We start from the raw sequence: 20,132 nt of genomic DNA on the forward strand, positions 1-20,132 counted from the left end.
CTGATCAAAAACCGAGCCAAGAAAGGATCACAATGTGCAGTTTCAAGCATATTCATATGGTGGTGGCAAAGCAGCAGCGGAACTCTGGTATTTAGTTACGTGTTTGTGTGCCAGTACCTCAGGATGGCTCACCTTCTCGTGTCAGCAAGGTCCACATTTCATCAGGCTGCGTGTTGTTGGCGTTGTACAGGATGAGGTACTCCACGATGATGCCGTTGGGCTCAGCAGGGGGACACCAGTGCACCTGGACTGCATAGGGGTTGAGGGGGTGCAGCCGCAGGTCAGATGGAGGGGTCGAGGGACCTGGTAGATGCAAGCAGAGACCCAGCGTGAACAGTAGAAATGAGGAGCAGAGCATTTGAATGCTCTGTGTTTACTATGAATTCTTTTCAGTAGTGCCATAGTTATCTTTGATTGCACAAAATGAGGTGTGACCCAGGTGAGCAGGCATCTCATCCCAACAAGCTGTAGAGAGTGCGGAGGGAAGGCTCCTGAGCCCAGCACAGGGCAGGACTTGTGGCCAAGCACTGTAGCCAAACACCCAAGGGAAACATGACAGTGCTGATACTGCTCAGTCTGAGGTTGTGCAGTGCTGATCATCTTTAGGAGAATGAGAACACACACCCCCTCCTTTCTTTCATCTCCATCTCCCCTAAAGCTCTATCTGTACTTCAACAGAAATCCAGGAAAGGGAAGGATTCAATTTCCATCAATACTCACGGTCAGGAAGGGTGAATCGCTCCACCACGCTGCCAAAGGGCCCATCAATACCAACACCATTGGACTGCACAGCAAACTCGTATCTGGTATAGGGCTTCAACCCACTAATGAGAATGTCTTCATCCGAGCTGCCAAAAAAGGAGGCATTCATGAGTATCAGATGACACGAAGGGCCACCTCAATACCTTTACCAAATGAATGGATAAATCCCCACTGTGGAAGTTCCACTGCCACATTTCAGCAGCTCTGACTGTGTCTATGACAAAGCAGACATTTCCAGCATTTCAAACACCTGAGATTTTGCTCAGCACTGTGACTTCCCTGCAGATTCCTCCTTCCTTGTGTTTATTCCTGATATGAGTAATACACGGCAGATGAATCCTTAGCATCCCCCTTACCTTGTGTAGTACGTAACAAGAGAGGCATTTTTCAGGCCCCAAGGGCTGAAGCGCACGGTGTAGTTGACAATCTTGACAGTGGTGAAGTCAGGTTTCTTCCATCTGAGCCATATAGAAGTTGAGCTGTTGGACTCTGCATAGACTTGGACTGGAGGCAGTGGAGGACCCTTCTGCACAGGGGGATCTATAGTGATGCAAGATGTAAAGAGAAAAGAGATGTGGGAACGTAAATGACAGTGAGGTAAGGGACACGGACACAAAACAGGGGAAAAATACACCAAGGTTGTGAAGCCTGCAAAAAAAAGTGCCTCCAGCATTATCATGCTTAACCTGCCTGTGTACGCAGCCCATCCATGTTTTTCTTTATGTGTGAAAAAAATCCCACTGAGGATCCACACGCCTTACTGGCACTGTACTACTGTGGTGCACAGGAGGTCAGCCTCAAGGGCACCCACTCAACAGACCCACGTCAGATAAGGAGGAGCACAGGCTCTTTGAACACCCCACAACAGACTGGCAGAGCTACAAACGGAGTCTGGGTCCTCAGAGCTTTTAATTTCTATGTAATGATGTGAGAAAAGTGGTATCCTGCTTACTCATGTTCTTTAATGTTTACAGGCATACCTGGCATGTCCATGACCAGCCCTGAGCCACTAACAGGGCCAGAGAGAAGACCACGAAGGCTATTCAACTCTGCACAAGAACAATCCTAATGAAAAAGGGGTAATTTGCTCTTTTCTCTCCTCAGCATAACTCCTCCAATGCAACTGCAATGACTGTCCAAGGTAGTTCCCTTATGTAGGGTCTTCTCGTGTTTTGCTAATGTCCCTCCTGAAGTCCTTCTTCTGTAACTCTACCTTGCTTCTGAAGCCACATGCCAAACAGAAGAGACAGACAACAAACAGAGGGCATTCCTCACCTACTGCTGTTGCAGGCGCCTTTTCTGTTTTGCCCTTCCAAACTGCTGCATAACCATCTTCGTGCTTATTGAACGCCACCAGCTTCACCTCATAGAGCTTCCCAGGAGCTAGAAAAAAAATCAGTCAGGGTTTAACCAGGGTTATGTTTGTAAGCAGCTCTCCTCATTTAGACATGTTTTCTTAAATCTAACTCAAGAAAGCAGCTCTGATGGAGCTGAATTTGCTAAAACAAATCAGGACACATTTCCCCTTAGAGGATTTTTGCACTCAAATACTTTCTCACAACTGGAGCATGTATTATCACAGCCACTCCCAAGCTCTCCATTCCCTTTTCACAGAAGTGATCGGCAGCAAATTGACTTTCTGCAGCCACCAAGGGGGCTAACCAGTGTCACAGCCTGTAGCACATCATCTCAGGACCTCCTGATTTTTCTCCCCTTTAAGCTAACAAAATCCCCATGGGAGTGGATGTGCTGTATTGTTTATTTTTGGAGTAAGAACATCCTTTTATCTCTTCAAAACGCACCTCTTGTTTCTACAATCCTGATTTACTCACTGCTGGGAGGAACTTGCTCTCTGGAAGTCCTTAAGCTGCCCATCACCGAAGTCACTTTGCAGTGCCAAGCAACATCAAAGGGTTTTTTTTCATGGAGACGTTCAATTGAGAAAACAGACTGGGACATCCAAAATTCTCAAATGACACTCAGCAGCTCCTCCCTTCAGCCCATCAAGGAGCTCAGGAAGAGCACTCTGGACTATCTTTAGCTGAAGTGTGTTAATGAAGTTTGTTAATTTGGGACGTGCCTGTTCGTTCCCTGCCCTGATGGATCACTGCTCCCTTTGCCAGACAACATACGCAGAACAAACCCCTTCTTATTGATGCCAATTTTATTATTACTGCACTCATTATGCTCCCAGAGGCTAATGGTACCAATTACCAAAGGCTCTCACTGCTCCACAACACATGTTCATGCTCAGAATATAAAAACAGTTCAGCCACATTTTTCTCCCTGAAAGAATCTCAAAAGCAAACAGAGTTCTGTCTGCCTCCAAAGATATCTGATCTGCATTTCAAACTCACAGGAAAACACTTCAAACCCACACAAGGAGGAAAAGGCCAAAAGGGAGTTGCCTTTTAAACAGTTGGGACCATAGACTTGATGGAACCAAGAACCCATCTCCTGCCAGCTTGAGCACTTGGCTGGGCTTCACTGGGACACGAGCTCATCACAGATGATGAGATCCAAAATGAAGAGGAAGAGCATGCAGATGTGATGCAGCTGCGGGCAGCTCCTAGCAGAGAATGAAGTGAAGGGAAGGAGAAGTCCTGTCTCCATCCTCGTGTAGGATCAATACAGCAGACACTTAGACACGAAGCCAGAGCAGCTCTGCTACATGATCAAGCACTTCATATTCTGCAAACGGGTATTTTGGGCTTCTCAGTCAGAGGTTTGGCTTCAATTTTTATACACAGGCCCAGATGTTCAAGCTCTTAGAACTGGCAGACATAAAGCTCTATCAAGCTGTCAAGAAGCTAGTAGGCAGCATGAAAACAGATGTATTTCACTACATTCCATCATACATTAAATATAAGCAGAATAATCTAGTCCAGATCATTTCAAGTCACTAATCTAGATGACTTTGTAATATATTCAATATGCTAAATATGTTGTTTCATTCAATTTTTCAAGGTGTTCATGTAGGCCAGATGCCATACCTTCCCCTGAATGGGAAAACACCCAGATCTCCGGGGAGTCACTTGCAGAGGAATGCACTCTTCCTTCACAGGAACGTGGAAGACAGGATCAGATGCTTATTGTTTATTTTTCAGTCAGTGACAGCTCTGGTCGTAACACACCATTACAAAGACTAATTGCAGAACACAGAAATTGGTGAGAACTTCTCAGCAGTAAGTTACCCCAGCAATCCAGGACAACTTCCTTTGGGTTTCAGGGGATCATGAAATTGCTGTTTCTTCTGTAACTTTGAACAGCTGCCCACCTCTCTGACAGGATTTCAGCATATCTCCCCAGAGGAGATACAAAGAGAGACCTTAGTGATATCACTCCAAGGAGATATGGTTTCCTTCAGAGTTTAACAAGAGCACAGGAGAAAATATCTTCCATTGTTTCAGACAGCTCAAATAGAGAGAGCTGGGACATAACCAAAATCAAGAAGACAAATACTGGGGGGAAGAAGGATGAGGAAAAGGAAGCCTGCAAGACAGAGAAGAGGTGGTGGAGACAACTGGAGCCCATTTATTGGCAAGACCAATTGGAGAGAGAATGAAACAAGCTCTTGTCTCAACCTGCAGTTTCAGCCACCACACTTCTTCAGCAGCCCATCCCCTGAGGGCCACCTGGGCAAACCTCCCTCCACCAGACAGCACCATCAGCAACTTGCACTGATATCAAGAGATATAATGTTGCTTCTTATCCCCCTCCCTCACCCCCCACCTTTTTTTTTTTTTTCCTTTTCCTTTTACTCTGAGGGATCTTAAGAGAAGTTTCCTTTCCACTGCTGTGGTTCCCACATGGACATCCTTGTGCTGGAAGCCCCTCTGGCTGATTCCCATCAGCCACATGCAACAGTGTAAACTGTGTCAAGTCTGCCAGTCTGCCCTGAGACTGGTACCAGCTCTGCCTGCAGGACCCCCAAAGCAGATATAACCACCTGCCCTGGGGAGCTCTGAGCCTAAACCCTTCCAAATCCCAACCACTACTCCTCCCTGCTCCATGCTCAGTCCTCTGTCTTTCACAGCACAGCCAGATTCTGACCCCTTTCTGTACTGTACACATGCAGGAGGACATCATTTAGCAGCTCAGGGGTAGGAAAGAGAACGTCCATGCTGGAAGAAACTCAAGACTTTCTTCCTGATACAATGATAGCTGATACACAACAGCCAAATCATAAGGAAGCCATTAGGCCTTGACGGATGCCCAAATTTAAGGAAGTAATTACAGAAGAACAAGCAGCCTTCTAGCATTGCCATGCCAGAGCATTTGGAACCAATTGAGCCCACTCCCGAGTCCCTCTGCTCACTGATTTGCCAGTGGTTAGAGCAGCACGTGAGGATGTTCACATGTGGTTTCCTCAGTGCAATAATTACAGACCTAAATTCTTCAGAGAAACTCGTAACTGTTAACACTCTGTGGCAGGATGGCTGCTGCACTGGAGTGCTGGAAACTTGCTCAGTGATGACACAAGCTGTTCTTCCAGGTGCTGCAGGCTGACCTTTATACCACGCATCATACATATGCTAGACACTTCTCAGTTTCAGCAGCAGGCACAGATGAAGCATGAAGTGGGTGATGGAAGAACTCCTAAGAAGCGGAATACTGCTTTAAGGACTCATCTGCCATGATTCTTTTCATTCTCCATCCTGTATCGATCAGCAAGTCAATTAATTAGTACAATCAGATGTTAAAACATAATGTCTTATGGGAAAAAAAACAAAGGCAGTCAGCCCAGCAGGTATACCTGACTGCAATGCAGGCTTGTTCTCCACTCACAGACACTCTGCTATCTCTTTTCCTTTAGAGGAGGTGGAGGAGAATACTGACCCAAAACTAGTATGCTGTGAATTAACCCTTATCTGCATTTTAGCATAGAAACATTTCAAAAAATATGCAATTGTGAAGTTTCTTAGAACTAGATAGCCAAGGAGAGATCACTGCCCTGACTGGTGATCTTAATCCAAGCACCCTCATATTGACATAGCAATGAACAGTAATTGATTCATATCCTTTCATCAGTAGATACTATGCATTGGTGTAGTCCTTACTTAAAAATACTATCTGGTTTCATCCGTTTTTTCTTTTATACTCTTCTCAGAATATGTCCCAAAAAGCCCAGACCACAAAGTACTTTGAGTGCTCTTAGAAACAAATTCAGGAAGGGTGCTCATATGGTCATGGACCTACACAGCTGTAGGCAAGGAGAGAATCCTGGGACTGCTATCAAGTGTGAAAGTCAGACCCTGGGTTTCCATACCTATGCTGGGGTGCAACCAGCTCACCTAGTCGAGTCAGTTCATACTGCTTCACTTTCTTCTTTAGCTTTATGGGTCCTACGTCCCAGCTCTCATCTTCAGCACCATCCAGAGGGCTTTCATCACTGGACTCCTCCTGGCCCACCTCCCGGTAGTAGAGTTTGTAGCCTGATATCTGGGCATGGTTGGCTGGGGGTTGCCAAGTGATCAGGAGAGACTCCATCTTCGCTCGGACTTTTAATTCTGCTGGTGCAAATGGAACTGGAAGAACAAGAAAAAAAAAATGTTCAGTCACTTATCTCCATTACCAACTACATATAGAAGGAGGAAAGACCCACTACCCAAGACATACAGGGGCTGCTCAACAGAAAGTCAGAGGCAGGCGTTCTGCTCTAATCAAAACCAATAGTTAGAATTCCCTAATGAACACAAGCATTTCTGGTTATGCCTCAAGTTCCCAATCTGAGAAATAACACCCTGCACCCCGCGTCCCCAACCCCAAGCAACACCCAGCCTCCTACCATGTGTCTGGTTGTCCCTGTCAGGTGTCCGATGCTGGGTCCACTCAGACGGGGCCCCATAGCCCACGCTGGTGCTGGCTGCAATGCGCACTTTGTACACCTTGTTGGGATGCAGCGAGTACAGAGTGATTTGTGTCTCATTTCCACCCACTTCAATGGAGGTAACCTGATCTGCTGGAACCAAGGTGACACCAGTGAAAAAGGGCTTTCCCAGTCAAAGTGTAGAAACAAACCCAGCAACAATCACATGGTCTACATGCACTCTTGCCACCAGGAAAATTGAGAACTGAAGACTGGGCAGAGCTGATATCCTGACTGACTCCTTCCTCACATTCAGAACCGCAGAGTGCCTTCAGCACCACTGAGCCTGCCTGGGGGCAGTTGTCAGAAACCTTGCTGCTGCTGACACGAGAGAAGAACATGAGCACAGGCTGATGGGAACTGATGGCACTCACTGCTGTACTTAAAGCGTCACCTTAATTTGAAGAGGAACCATGCAGCAGCCTTGCTTCTGTAAAATTCACAACCTCACCAATGCTACATTGAGGTCTGATTGCTCTGTTTTCAGCTTACCCAAATTCATAAGGAACACAACAGGAAATTTAAACTGAGAGCGACCTGAGATTTCAGCTGTAACAACCAATGGGTCTTGCTAGGATTCATCCTGACTATTGGTGAATGCACAGCTCTTGCTTTTCAGCTGCACTTGACCTAAGCTCAGCTGAGAGTGCTGTCCTGATATGTAGCAAGGAACTGCTGGGTGCAAATCCTGGACTGCAAATGTCTAAGGTCTTATGATCCCACAGAGGTGCATGCAGGCTCAAGGCAAAAAATAAAAATAAAAACAAAACAAAAACACAAGAGCCAAGAGTCACACTGCAGACTACTAATTCAGATCAAACACACAGCAACATGTCCAGCACTTTATCATGTTCCTCATTGCTTTCTTACACAGAAGCATAACCTTGGGAAGTGGAAGCTGCAGAGTTTTGATGATTTTAAAAGTGAACACCCAGAAAGATTTGCAAAGCAAGCACACATGGAATCAGAACAACTGCATTCAGAATACGGAAGTGTTACCATCCCTGCTGAAGGCTTCTTAGAGTGGCTGACAATATAAAACCAGATAAAACTTAGCAACAGAGCAACACAACCTTGCCAGGATACTTACATACAGATCATTGAGTAGACTTGGTTTTAAAGGAACCAAATGCATTCACCCTTCTTCCCCAGCCAGCATCAAGCTCTTCTCCCAAAATACAAAGCACACCAAAGAGCTGTTTATGCAAGCATTCATGGGGCAGCACAAACACACGCCATCCCCTGGGCACACTGGTTCCTCCACAACCACAGAAAAAACCACCTCAGAGGAGTATGAAGTGCACAGTAGCAGCACCACTGTGACTATCACCAGCAGAGCCCAGATATAAGGGAGGGCTGTTCTGCTCCTGGCAAAAATGGGTCCCTCCGTTTTCAGTCTTATACCTCTTCCCCTCAGCAAGCCATGTTGTTGAAGCTGCTGGAGCAAAAGACAACCTTCCTCCCTTCAAACACACTTTTTTCCTTACCTTCCTTGATAGTGCAGTAGTCAATCTTGTACTTTGTTATCTTGCCATTACTCAGCTCTGGAGGAAGAGGTAACCATGTCACACGGATATCAGCAGGAGTCATGCTTGACAGGGACAGCTGAGGAGCAGCACTAGGAACTGAGAAAATGCAAAAGAAAGTCAGCAAAGGTGGTGGCAAGACCTTGACACATCTCAGTTAGCTGGAGGCCACTACCTGGCACAGCTGCTGGTGACAAGCTGTCATGGGGTGTATCCAACATGCTACAGATCCCCAACAGCTCGGAGAACCAGGAGCTTTCTGAGGAGGAGGGAAGGTGAGTTGCTCAGCTTCAACAGGCTGCTCAGAGCCTGCTGGCCACACCACACTGTGTTGCCACATCCAGGTGACCCTGCGTTAACTACAAACCAGGCAGGTTAACAGGCTGGTTAATCTGCCTGTGCGGTACCATGGAGCATCAAAGAGACACTAACTGATACTAAAGATACCAGACTTCAGCTTGGTGATCCCCCTCTCCTGTAGAATCACAGCTCTGTGCTGCAGGCAGCTTTCATGCTTTCAACTCAGCTTTTCAAGCTTCAGACAAATAGGTGTGAGACCATGCAGTGCTCTACGTCAGGAGCATTAAAGCACACGATGCACTCCACAGCATAGCAGGGGCTTGCATGAGGTCTGCCAAAAACATTGCTTCTGTCTCTGTCCTGCAGTCTGTTGTGAGCTGTACATGTTCTCTGTTGGGCAGCAGTCCTTCTGGCACTCTGCCTTCACTGCTCAAAGAAATGCTATGTGATAAGTGGCAAAATCAACACAAACTGACTCTTAAGGGATCCTACTTCAAGCCTGTTCCCAGCTCTACAAATTGTAATAGACATCTTTCTTCTGAGTTGAAATCATGTCTGGCCTAGCAGCAAGTTTGGAGCAATGCTACATTACGTCCGTGAAAGTCCAGAGGACCTGAATGCAACAAGTCCCATTGTCAGCAAAGTCACTTTCATGCTCACCATCACCCAAGCCAATGATCAGATCAGGGTGGGTTTCTTTATTTCTACAAAGGATTTACAACAAAAAGCTACAGGACATAGGTGTAGGCTTCCAGGAGTTGATACTATTCTCTACATCATCTTCAACACTCACCAGGAAACAGGAAAGAATATCTTTTAGACACTAGTACCCATCTAGTTCAACGCACCGTCCTCCAAGGTCTGAACAATTATGGAAGAGGATGTCCGGCTGGCTCCAAGCTGAGAATACGCAACCACATAGAAGACATAGTTGGTGTTGGGTTCCAGGTCCTTGACTTGCAGCTCGGTGGTATCATTATTGACAGCAAACTGGTACTCCACATTATCTGTTCCTGGAGTCAAGGAAACACCAATCAGCAGGTCAGTGAACTGCCAGGACACTGCAAGGTGCCAGGAGTTGGAAGCAGAGACTTTCTAGCTTTTCTTAGTTTCTACAGTAACAGAACCTAGTTCCCAGAAAAAGAGTCTAGCTGCCACTGCAACTGCTTCCAGAAAGGGGAGAAAACACAACTTAGGAGATAGTTTGGGTAGTTTCCAAAGCATCTGGATGCACTAAAGCTCTTCCAGCCCTGTTGGAAGAGAAATGGGAGTATGGGAGTAGATGGAAGAGGTGTTGCAATCACCCGGCTACAGCAGCTTGAACTACCCAAACTAACACATCCAGTTCTTTGCTTTAAGCACAGTCACAGAATCACAGAATTGTAGGGATTGGAAGGGACCTCCAGCGGGTCCAACCCCCCTGCCAAAGCAGGTTCCCTACACCAGGTAATGATCCAAGGGAACTCCAGCCATTATAAAAGGCCCAGTACTAAGGTGGGTCTCCTGCTGGTTTTGGAAGGATCTTCTGTGCCCAGAACCAGGGACACAGACCTTCATCCTTTATCACCACATCCCCGCGGCCACTGCCTGGTTGCACAAGCAGGTAACACCTACCCACAGCCCGCTGGTAATGTAACGAGAAGCCAATGATCTGCTCGCTGTTGTACTCTGGCCGCTCCCAGGACACTAAGACTGTGGTGCTGGAGAGGGACACGGCTGAGACCTTCTTGGGAGCGCTGGGCAAACCCTCCCGCACGATCACGGAGAGCTTGGCAGTGGCGCACGCCATGCCCAGGCTGTTCTCAGCCACGCACTGGTAGTAGCCAGCATCCTCCAGCCCGATCTGATTGATCACCAAGCTGCCGCTGCTCTGGACCTTCACTCGCCCATTGGAGAGGATGGCCTCGCCGTTCTTCAGCCAGTGAATGGTGGGGGCTGGCTCGCCCTCTGCCTTGCAGACGAATCGAGCCGTGCTGGCTCGGGTGCGCGAGATGGTTTCAGGAGCCTGGGAGATGCTGGGCGTAGCTGGGAGGAGAGAGGACAAATTAATGCAGTAAGGAGGAGGGAAAGATAGCAGAGAAAATCCCTTCTCCTCCCCCCTCACTGCTATGTTTTATTCAGTAGCAGCTTTGCTTACAAGATAGGATTTGCCAGGCAGACTCTAGAGGCTTAATTTAGATTCTATCCAAAAGGAAAAATAAATTCCGTATCAATCATGCACTGCATTCCCTGATTCTAGGCTGTTCTCCCTCCTGAATTCCACAATACTGAAAGTTAATTGCTGATCCAGATTTCCACAGGGAAACCCTGGAGAACAGGAACAAGGCATAAAACGGTTCAGTAAATAGAAGGAACTAAACCCCAAATTAAAAAGGTTACATTCACCCCAAGAGCTATCCCAGCACAGGGCCTTCTGACTCCAACCTGGCTCCCTTCTTCCCCAGCAGGGGTCACAAACACAACACAAACTCCGGATGCCAGACCAGGTAATCCACAGCTACCTGGCAGCATTTCTCCCTGCAGCAGTTACTCTGCTCTCCACTCACCCAGGACCCGGAGCTCAGCCGCAGCTGTAACAAACTGCCTGGTCTGGGGTTTGTTAGCACGGCAAACATATACTCCAGAGTGATGGGGCTGGCTGGAAGGAATGAGGAGGTTTGTCCGACCCAGCACGATCACATCTGTGGAAACAGGCTTTCCATCTGCAGGAAGAAAGAAGCAGAAATGCGGGAGGAAGTTCTAAGCAGAGACCCCAAATCCCAAACCCCAGCCCAAAGGAATATTACTGCTGGAACATTCCTCCGCGCATGACTGAGTGTAGGCCAGCCCGAGTCAAAACTGCCTCAAGGTTTAGTTTAGCAATAATCAAAAAAGTCATGTTTCAAATCAAAATAGTCTGTAGTGCAAAGACTGTGCCTGGAATGAGATCCTCCAGGAATAGCACATTTGAGGGAATGCTATGCTAGCATATTCTTCGGAAAAGCTGCTGGATCTCCTTGCTGACTCCCATGCACAAATGCACATCTCTCCTCACGTGTTAATGCAAATGTCAGAGAATACTGAACTGCTAATGACTTGGGGTTCTTCCACCTTCTGGGACCTGGAAGTGAATTCAAATTTAGGCAAGACAGCTTGTGGAGAAGAAGGAAGTATCCTGAACCAAGGGCTGGAGTTTGGGCAAACACAGCATGGCCAAGGAGAGGCACAGCTGGGCAACTGGGAACCCAATGCCAGCTCTGGCAAGAGTTACTGAGTTGAGAGAGCCAGCCAATTTACACAGTATCTGCAAACATTACCTCTCATCCCTCTCCAGCTGCAGATAAATGGGTGTCTCAAGCAGCAAAACCTACATCACTCCTCTGCCCTCAAAGACTCAGCTGAATCAGAGCAGCTGTGCCTACTTAGCACCATCAGCAGGGAACAAAGCTGCGATCAGATTCTCTGCCCCCTCCATTTATTTCATGGAGCTTCAGGTGGCCTCACAGTTCAGTGGTTGCACTCTCACAGGAGGAGAGAATCAGCACACCCCACTAGCACAGGAGCAGTCTGAAAATCCAACCCCAGATGGTAGCAATTAGCTGACCCCACCAGGGCTGGCAACAGCCAAACTGACAACTTGGAGATAGAATCCTGTGTTACCTACATGACTAATCCTCCAGCAACCCAGCCTGCCCCTTACTGCTGTCTTCCTTGCATAGCACAGAACTGCTATTGCAATTAACCCATCCTTTCCAATCTGAAGAGTCTATGCTGGAAAGCAGAGGAGAGCAAGCAAACACTTGAAAATAGCGAGGAAGCACTTGAATGCATGCAAGGAACTGCTTCACCAGCCAGTTCAAGGAATCGTAGAATCCTTAGAGTTGGAAGGGACCTTTAAAGGTCATCTAGTCCAACTCCCCTGCAATGAACAGGGACATGCACAGCTAAATCAGGTTGCCTAGGGCTTGATCCAGCAATTCCCTTCCCTTTTCTTTCTCTCAATTAAAAAAAAAAAAAAAATTAAAAAAATCATAGCAATAATTAGCTTTGATAATATCTACTCTGAGCATCAGCAGTATCCAGTATAGCAAAAAGTGGTGAAGCACAGGAAAAATGGTAATTTCTAATTGTGAAGTGTACAGGATAAAACAGAAACATTGCTGCCAGAACATGTAATCCTCACTGATTTGATTTCCCAACTTGTGTCCTGTGAGACTGTTTTTGCTCCTTTTTTGAAGGGAAGAGGAAATATTTGTGTACACTAAAAATTCACTGCCTGTGGACAAGTCTGGGCTGAAGACCAACCACAATGAATGGTTACAGGGGAAAGGAGTCTTAAATCATGAGTCGGATTTGTGAAAATAACTGAGAGCCTTTTCTGGGAGAGAATCAATCCCTGAGCTGGAAACGGCCTCAGTCAGAGCCTCGAAGCATCGGACGATGTGACACTGCTGAAGTGACACTTGTGACTCGGGCTGTCAGCCCTGGGTAACCTATGCCAGTCTGGCTCATTTGTACACCTCTAATGAGAACTGAGCATCTTCTCAGCTTCCATTACGGTGGGGAAAACAAAACCAGAAAAAAACAAAAGCCAGTAATTTAAACACAATGGGACTTTAGAACAAAAACCTCCCAGCAACACTCCCAGCTCACAGCTACTCCAATGATTAACAGATCTTATCCTGTTTTATAATCCTGCAAGATAATACAAGTTCTTTCTCCAAGGCAATGGCAGATTCCACAGAGTCCCCACTAAGCTCTGAGTCACCGGAGGAGTGGCACAGGCCCGACCCCACCTCACGACCTTTACTACTGCTCAAGCTCCTACACTGAGTATAACTAATTTAGATCCAAAGGCATCCAGACACCAAAACTTCGTAATATTTCACAGGCCAGGTGAATTGCGTGCTTTGTAACCTTCCAGATTTAATCAGTAATTCCAGTTATTGAAGACATCCTACACCATGACTCCACCTGCATCATTAGGCAGCAATGTAAAGGCTCTCACCTTGTCCCACTGATTTGTCTGCCTTCTAACAAGTTTTGAAAATGAATGCCCGGGTTCCTCCTGCTGACAGAGGCTCCTTTCCATCCCTTGCACTCACCCTGCCGTATCCAGGAGACAAATGGGGTGGGATCAGCAGCTGCCATGCACTCCATCACCACGCTCTCCCCTGCCACCACCGTGGTGTTCTCCGGAGCAGCAATGATGGTGACATCTCCTCCTGCTGGCTGGGAACCTAATGCCAAAAACAAAAAGAAAAGGCTGTTCTTCACTGGAGAAGTGTGTAGAGATGCACAGCACACCAGACCCCGCCGTGCTCCCCTGCTGTCTCACATGTGCTGTCTCATGCCTAGCTGGAGGAGAAAAATAGGTCTTGTTTTTATGTGACAGCATTGTTTTCCCTTAGGATACGAACACAGAGGTGTCCTAAAGATTTATTCTCGTCATATCAACACCAATAGAAGTTAGTATCAGGACTTTCTCATGGAAGATAAGAAGAGTTTCAGCCCAGAACGTTCATCAGCTCTTGCTAATTTGTTAATCAGATGGCACTCAGGGACATGGTTTAGCAGGCACGGTGCAGACGGCTTGATGGTTAAACTTGATCATCTTCGAGGTCTTTTCCAACCTCTAATTCTAAGACACCACTATTCCTCAAGCACAACAACTGCTCAGGACACAGCGTATCTTTTGCCAAGGCACTTTAAGAGTTCAGAAAGAATCTAACATCTTGGCTAAAGAAATTCTGATACTCAGACGTGTGCTGTGAACTGCAACGAAGAGAGGCCAACACTCAGTGCCCAGGTTTTCACCTCAGGGCACAGAGACTGACTCAGTCACTCCGCACCCGGAGGAGAGCACGCTATTTAGCTGATAGGCGCAAAGACAAATGGCCGGCATGTAAAATCAAGCAACATTTACATGAAGATTTATAGGCTACATTGCACAACTTCTTGAGAAAGGGACAGGGATTTTTTGCTCGAAATGAACCTTCTGTGTCTATCCACTGCTAAGCAGAGGTTAAGGGAAGGTTAAGGAAATGCCTTTGCAGCGGCCAGATTTCTGTTGTCAGATTAAAACAATCAGAGCACGTTTGAGAAGACCAGACTGTTCATGACCTTCGACAGCAGCAAGGTTCTTTTTTCCCAGCTCTCCCAGAAACATTCAACTCTGAGGGACACTGTTGGTTGTTGTCCTCAGGAAGGGAGAAATAACTGCAGAGGAATCACGTAGCATGAGGAATTCCTGAGCCTGCTCCAGGTGCTCCCAGGATTGAGCAGAGAAAGCTGTGGGCAGCAAATCCAACACAGATCAAAGCAGCTTTTGGCACAGCCTGCAGTTAAGCCTACTGTCTCCTGATGCTGCAGGGTATAAAACAAAGAGGTTCAGGCAAACTCACAAAGGACACACTTAGCAGGATGGTTAAATCGAAGCGCTCACTGCGGTCCCCAGCCCAGGATGTCCCTACATCTCCAACTGCCAGACCCTGAGATATCCAAGGAAAGCACCATGCCCTCCTTGCCCTGTTTCTAATGTACTTGCCTTTTGTGGTTGCTGTGCCTGCACACTGTAGCACCCAACATGTGCTCAGCACATCTCCAGCCTTGCTGCCATCTGCTCAGTGCACAAATCTTACCAAAGAGAGTTGGTATCACTGTGATTTTCTGTCAGCCCATACAGATGTGAAAGGAAATTCCACCTGTAGTAGGATGAGTATTAGAAGCAGTAGGTAGAATTGCCAAGGCAGAGCAAGGAGAGCAGGAGCCTGTGCTTGACCAGCAGATGGAAGCAGAGACCGAGGAGTGCCCGCAGCCCCCCCAGCTGGGGCCATGGCTGGGCACACCGAGCTGCACCCCAGCCCTGTGCAAACACCAGCAAAAAGAGCTGGCTGCACTGGCTAGGGCTTTGCTCTGTCCTATTACATTTGCTATGCATATCACTCACACCTGCAGATGCTTTCAGCCTAACATCCATCACATCCAGTTGCAGCAGGACAACCTGGGGCAGGGTAGGGGCAAGAAGGAGCTATATCAAAATGTGGTGGGTTCAGGGACCTAATCTCCACACAGGTCAGAGCCTTGGCCTCCTGCAGCACCAGCGCTGGGCTTGAGAACTACTGAGCCAGAAATGGGCTAAATGTAAACCAGGCCTGAGAGCTTCTGCAAGAGACACGTAAGCTGGAGGCTCAGAGAAATACAAGGTTCTCTAGAATGGCAGCTTTTGTTTAGCTCCAGTTCCAGTTCAGCAAAGCACTAAAATCCACAGTCATCAGTCCTGTCCACAGGAACAGGCCAAGGGCTCACTGCTCCAACAGCATTAAGAGCAGCTGCAGCCACAGGGACCTGCAGCTCAACCATCCTGGTCTGAGGCAGCCAGGAGTCAGGTCTCAGCCTCAAAAACCCAGTGGAAAAACAGTTCAGATGCCAGGTGTTTGTCACTGATTGCTACTGAAATCATATTACAAAAGTAAACAGTCCTGCTTGCTTTTCCAGCACATTCCTCAGTATGCACATGGATGAATGCCCCATGCACCTCTTGTACACAGGGGCAGCTCTCTCCAGCTCTGCATTTTGGAGTGCAATCCTGTAAGTCCAGATCCCCTTATACAGCATCCTTTAGAGAACATTTTTCTCTTGCTATCTCAACAGGCCAGCTGGATAGGATGGAGCTCAGGTTAACTGCTATGAACTGGGTTTGGTTTGGTTTGAAGACTTCCCAAGAAGAGTTCTCAGCTAACCAGGAAAACCTCTGCTTAGTGCTGTCTGACAAACATCAAGAGCAAAACCAACTTCAGTTTTTGTCTCCACTGCCACTGAAATAATTTCAGGTCAAGAGGGAACATTGTTAGAACCAAAGGAAAAGGGAGCTGCAGTTTCCAAGACATCTTTCACTGCCTGAACAAAACAGGTCACTGAACACATCTGCACCATGCAGTCTGTTTCGGAGTACTAAAAGCTTCTGCAGTGCTGCTATTTTAAAACTTGGGGTTTGAGATTCCTCTCCCAGTTCCCAGCTTTGTTTTGTCTCTCCAAGCAGCAGGGCTGCTCTAGGCAAAAGCTCTGCACAGCCCAAGGCACAAGCCCTGAATTCCTAGAAAAGCTCACCGTCACTGCTGCCTTTGCAGACTTGTTGCCCTTCTGAATCAATTTTGCTGAATGAGCAGAGCTCTGGGCACTGGGAAACGCTGAGATGAAGGCGCTACTCCTGCACGTTTTGCCACCCTGTGCCCATGTTTGTGTCTGCGCAGGGAGACACAAGGATGCCACTCAGCATTAAGGGACAAGACTTACTGACAATATGCAGAAATACTTCCAAGTGTCCCCTAGGTTTTCCTGTTCACGAGTGACTCAGTGCAACTGATTTTCAGCATTTATGCATTTTCCCATCTTCCCATCACAAGTCAGCACAGTCAGGCTAAATTCAGGCACTCCACTCCTTCACACCATCGCTCACACAACATGGAGTGTAGCGTCAGGTGCAGTGTAGAAATCAAATGGATGCAGCAAGGAGAGCACAGGAGGCTCTGAGCAAAACGCCCAGTATAAGAAACAGTTCTGTAGAGTCTTAAAGAGAAGAGAAAGTGAGCAGGGATGTGAAGGGAGGCACCATGGGGAGCTGCTCGGGACAAAGCACAAAATGTTTATTTGAAGTTTGAGCTTGAGTTATAAAATACAGCAGCAATCTGAAACTCTCAGAGCCTACAAGCCAGCTCTGCCTCCAGAGCATCCATAATTCATCAGCTCTTTTCTCCCACCTCTCCGCTCTTCTCAGCGCAGAGCATCCGCTAAGAATTCAGGCAGAGCAACAGGAGGAAAATGGTTTCTGTTCAGCTAATTTGTGATGGTTGTTTGCAGTGACAAGAAGATCATTCTGGTCGGGAACTAACAGATCTCCTGCTTCCATAAACACCCTGCCTCAGCAGAACTGCCGCAGGTGAAACACGACTTGAGTGGAGTCACATTCAGCTCTCAGCTGTCAGCATTTCAAGACCTGGAGATACCCAATGATCAAGCAACAACCTTCTGCTCAGAGAACTTTCTCACCCTCTCCAGAGGAGGAGCATGAAACCTTATTCATCCCCGCGAATCTCCTCCGGGAATAGATCCTAGCACTGAGCAGCTGTTCATTAGGGAAAGTCAATGCTGTCACTGCTGTTATTCCGCAGACAATAAAGGAGCAAATTGCCCATTGCAAGCACACACCTTCAAAAATGCAAGCGCAGTGTTTGCTGAGCACGACCCACTCCCACACCCAGCTCTCAGCTCACAGACCTCCTGGATCACGCAGGGAGAGTGCTGACAGCAGCCACAGAAGAGAACAACATCCTCCACACCCATCTTCCTCCTCTGTTCACACTGTCCTGGGAAGTTATCTGTGATTTATTTCTACTTCTGGTCTAGACCCAGAACGGTACAAAATCTCTAGGCAGGATGTTTGGCAAACCATATACTGACACACTGATGGATCTGATCTGGGGGCAGTATCACTGACATCAGGTCTCAACGTTGAGCATGCAAGCAAGAGTTTCTTCTTTTGCAGCTGCCCTCACCTGAGCTCAGCAATGCACCACTTCGCAGTAAGGAGCCAAGGGAGAAGCAACCCCAGTGGCTTCCAGAACTGCCACGTACAGCTCCTCACACAGCACCCAGGCTTCCCCAGCATGTCATCAGCCAAGTGCTATCTCCTCTCCACAAAAGCAGCTCTTGCAACCACACATCCTTTCCAAAAATTGCTATTAACTCCTTTGAGCCTCCTCCTGCCCTTTTGCTATGCCAGTCCCTGTGATTCTTTGAATCCAAGCTCTGTTTTCCTTCATTAGTGCAGCTGGAGATGAGTAACTTTTGCTTTCAATACAACAGGCTCAGGAGCTTTTAGATATGCATCCCAGAGGCTCCAGCACTAACCACACCTAAGTATTGAGACTGCAAAAATCTTCCCACTGTGATCTAGCAGCACCAATGCCCATAGCTTCACTAGAAATGCTCATTTCTTCCCTTCTTAGGGGCTGCGATGGCACAAATCCAACCTGGAAAAGCAGATGAAAAGGAACTGCTTTTTGCTTGGCTTGAGAGAAACAGCCTGGCTTTCCCCAGCTCCTAGTACCCTGCATGGAGCTTGGGAGCACACAGTGACAGCCCCAACACCAGAGGGGCCAATGGGCACTCTTCCTTCATTCCTCTCAATTTATTACAACTGAGAGATTTCAGCCCAGGAACTGCTTGTAACCAGATGCCCAGGAGGGGCTGAACAGTGGCAAGTTTCCAGGAACTGCCCAGCATTTTCAGGGGGCTTTCCCCCACCCAAACCATGGAGCATTTGGAGTACAGAGCCTTATACATCCAGGGGACGTTCAGCTCTGCTGCAAAGCAGCCGGAGCGTGCTTTGCCCACCACTCCTCCTCCTGTAAAGCTGTCAACATTGGCTCTCTGTTTGCGTACACGCAGTTGGAACTGCTCTTCATTACGCCAAGAGGGACTGGAGCCAGCCAGACTGCACGAGGAATTCCTGCTTGCTTCCCCAGTGAGTGCTTGGAAGCGCCCACGTTTCGCTGCTCCGCGCAGGAGCCAGGCAAAATAAACAGGAGCTGAGAGCTCCACGGCACGGAGCGGCTGCCGACCAGCGCTGGGGTTCTGCTGCTTTCCTGCGGGAGGCCCCAGTTAGCTGAGGGGTCGGGGAGCTGGGCCACGCATCTGCATTTGCAGAAGCCTGAAGATATGCTGCATAGAGCTTTGAGAGGCAGAAGGCAACAAACGCAACTGTTCAAGTGTCACTGATAATGTCAGCACTGCAGATAAAAACTACCATTTAATAAGCTTTTAACCAGTCCTGGCACCTTTCCATAGATCTTCACGTAAAACTCCTTGTCAGAAAGTCCCTCAGTGCGCATCAGGATTTAACCCCCAGGTCAGAAGAGAGGACTGCTGAAGAAAGGAAAGCAGCAGCACTGTCTAGGGGTATCTGAAGCCCTTTGCAGAAGGCAGAGCAGCCCCCAGCCCAGCTCCTGCCTTAACCCACCCCACAACCCAGACAGCTTAACCCAAACAACCCTGGGGCCCCAAGCCTGCCAGCCTCTGGGATTCAGCGGGAACATTCCCACATTTCTTTAACCATCATAACTGATTACACCAGCTCTGTGTGTAATTTAAGTGTGACAGAGGGGCTTCAGAGCGGAGCACAGGACACAAAGGCTGTCCTGTAGCTGCTTTCACCACCTAACAGAGATCCTCACAAGTATGGTTAGTTAGCTGATGACTGCTCTGTGCTAGCAAAGCAGCCTGTCTCCACATTTTGGCTCTGCCTTCAGGCTAGCGTGCAGGCAAAAAAACTTGCTTGTCTGCACCTGCCTAGCCAGAGCTGCAGGCAACATCACTCCTGGGTCGGAGGGGTCAGCCCTGCACTGAGCACAGGGGAGAACACCTGTGGCAGAGCACGGGGTGGACTCGTCACAATCTGTGACACCAGCCAGCCCTTTCCCAGAGGGATTCTCCAGGACAACGTATCCAATTTCCAGGATGCTGCAAGTGAAACTTCCCAGAAAAACAAGCTGTAAGGTAGGCAAAGATATTCTGCTGCCTTTCCTGCAGAAAAGAGATACAGACACGGTCAACAGAAGGCTTTCTGGCTCATTCACACATTCACAAGCCCTGGAACGCCTCCTTTCTCAGTCAGCCCAACTTGTGTCAGCGCCCGG

At 47.8% G+C, this 20,132-nt stretch overlaps 1 protein-coding gene across 2 annotated transcripts in view; it reads right to left on the minus strand.

Moving 5' to 3' along the window:
* The window catches only part of IGDCC4 (immunoglobulin superfamily DCC subclass member 4), a 79,903-nt gene that overhangs the window by 14,595 nt on the left and 45,176 nt on the right, over positions 1-20,132 (minus strand). Inside the window, exons 5-15 of one of the 2 annotated variants that reach the window (XM_042875862.1) lie at positions 13,542-13,676; positions 11,004-11,159; positions 10,072-10,482; positions 9,306-9,470; positions 8,119-8,256; positions 6,551-6,724; positions 6,057-6,290; positions 2,038-2,145; positions 1,119-1,302; positions 721-848; positions 133-303 (exon numbers count right to left, since the gene is read on the minus strand). In XM_042875862.1, the coding sequence (XP_042731796.1) occupies positions 133-303; positions 721-848; positions 1,119-1,302; positions 2,038-2,145; positions 6,057-6,290; positions 6,551-6,724; positions 8,119-8,256; positions 9,306-9,470; positions 10,072-10,482; positions 11,004-11,159; positions 13,542-13,676 (2,004 nt within the window). The remainder of the gene's footprint in view (positions 1-132; positions 304-720; positions 849-1,118; positions 1,303-2,037; positions 2,146-6,056; positions 6,291-6,550; positions 6,725-8,118; positions 8,257-9,305; positions 9,471-10,071; positions 10,483-11,003; positions 11,160-13,541; positions 13,677-20,132) is intronic. The other variant, XM_042875863.1, reaches the window with a different exon arrangement.

The sequence above is a fragment of the Lagopus leucura genome, unplaced genomic scaffold (assembly GCF_019238085.1).
Source record: "Lagopus leucura isolate 7727_CA_CO unplaced genomic scaffold, USGS_WTPT01 Super-Scaffold_100015, whole genome shotgun sequence".
Classification (NCBI taxonomy): domain Eukaryota; kingdom Metazoa; phylum Chordata; class Aves; order Galliformes; family Phasianidae; genus Lagopus; species Lagopus leucura.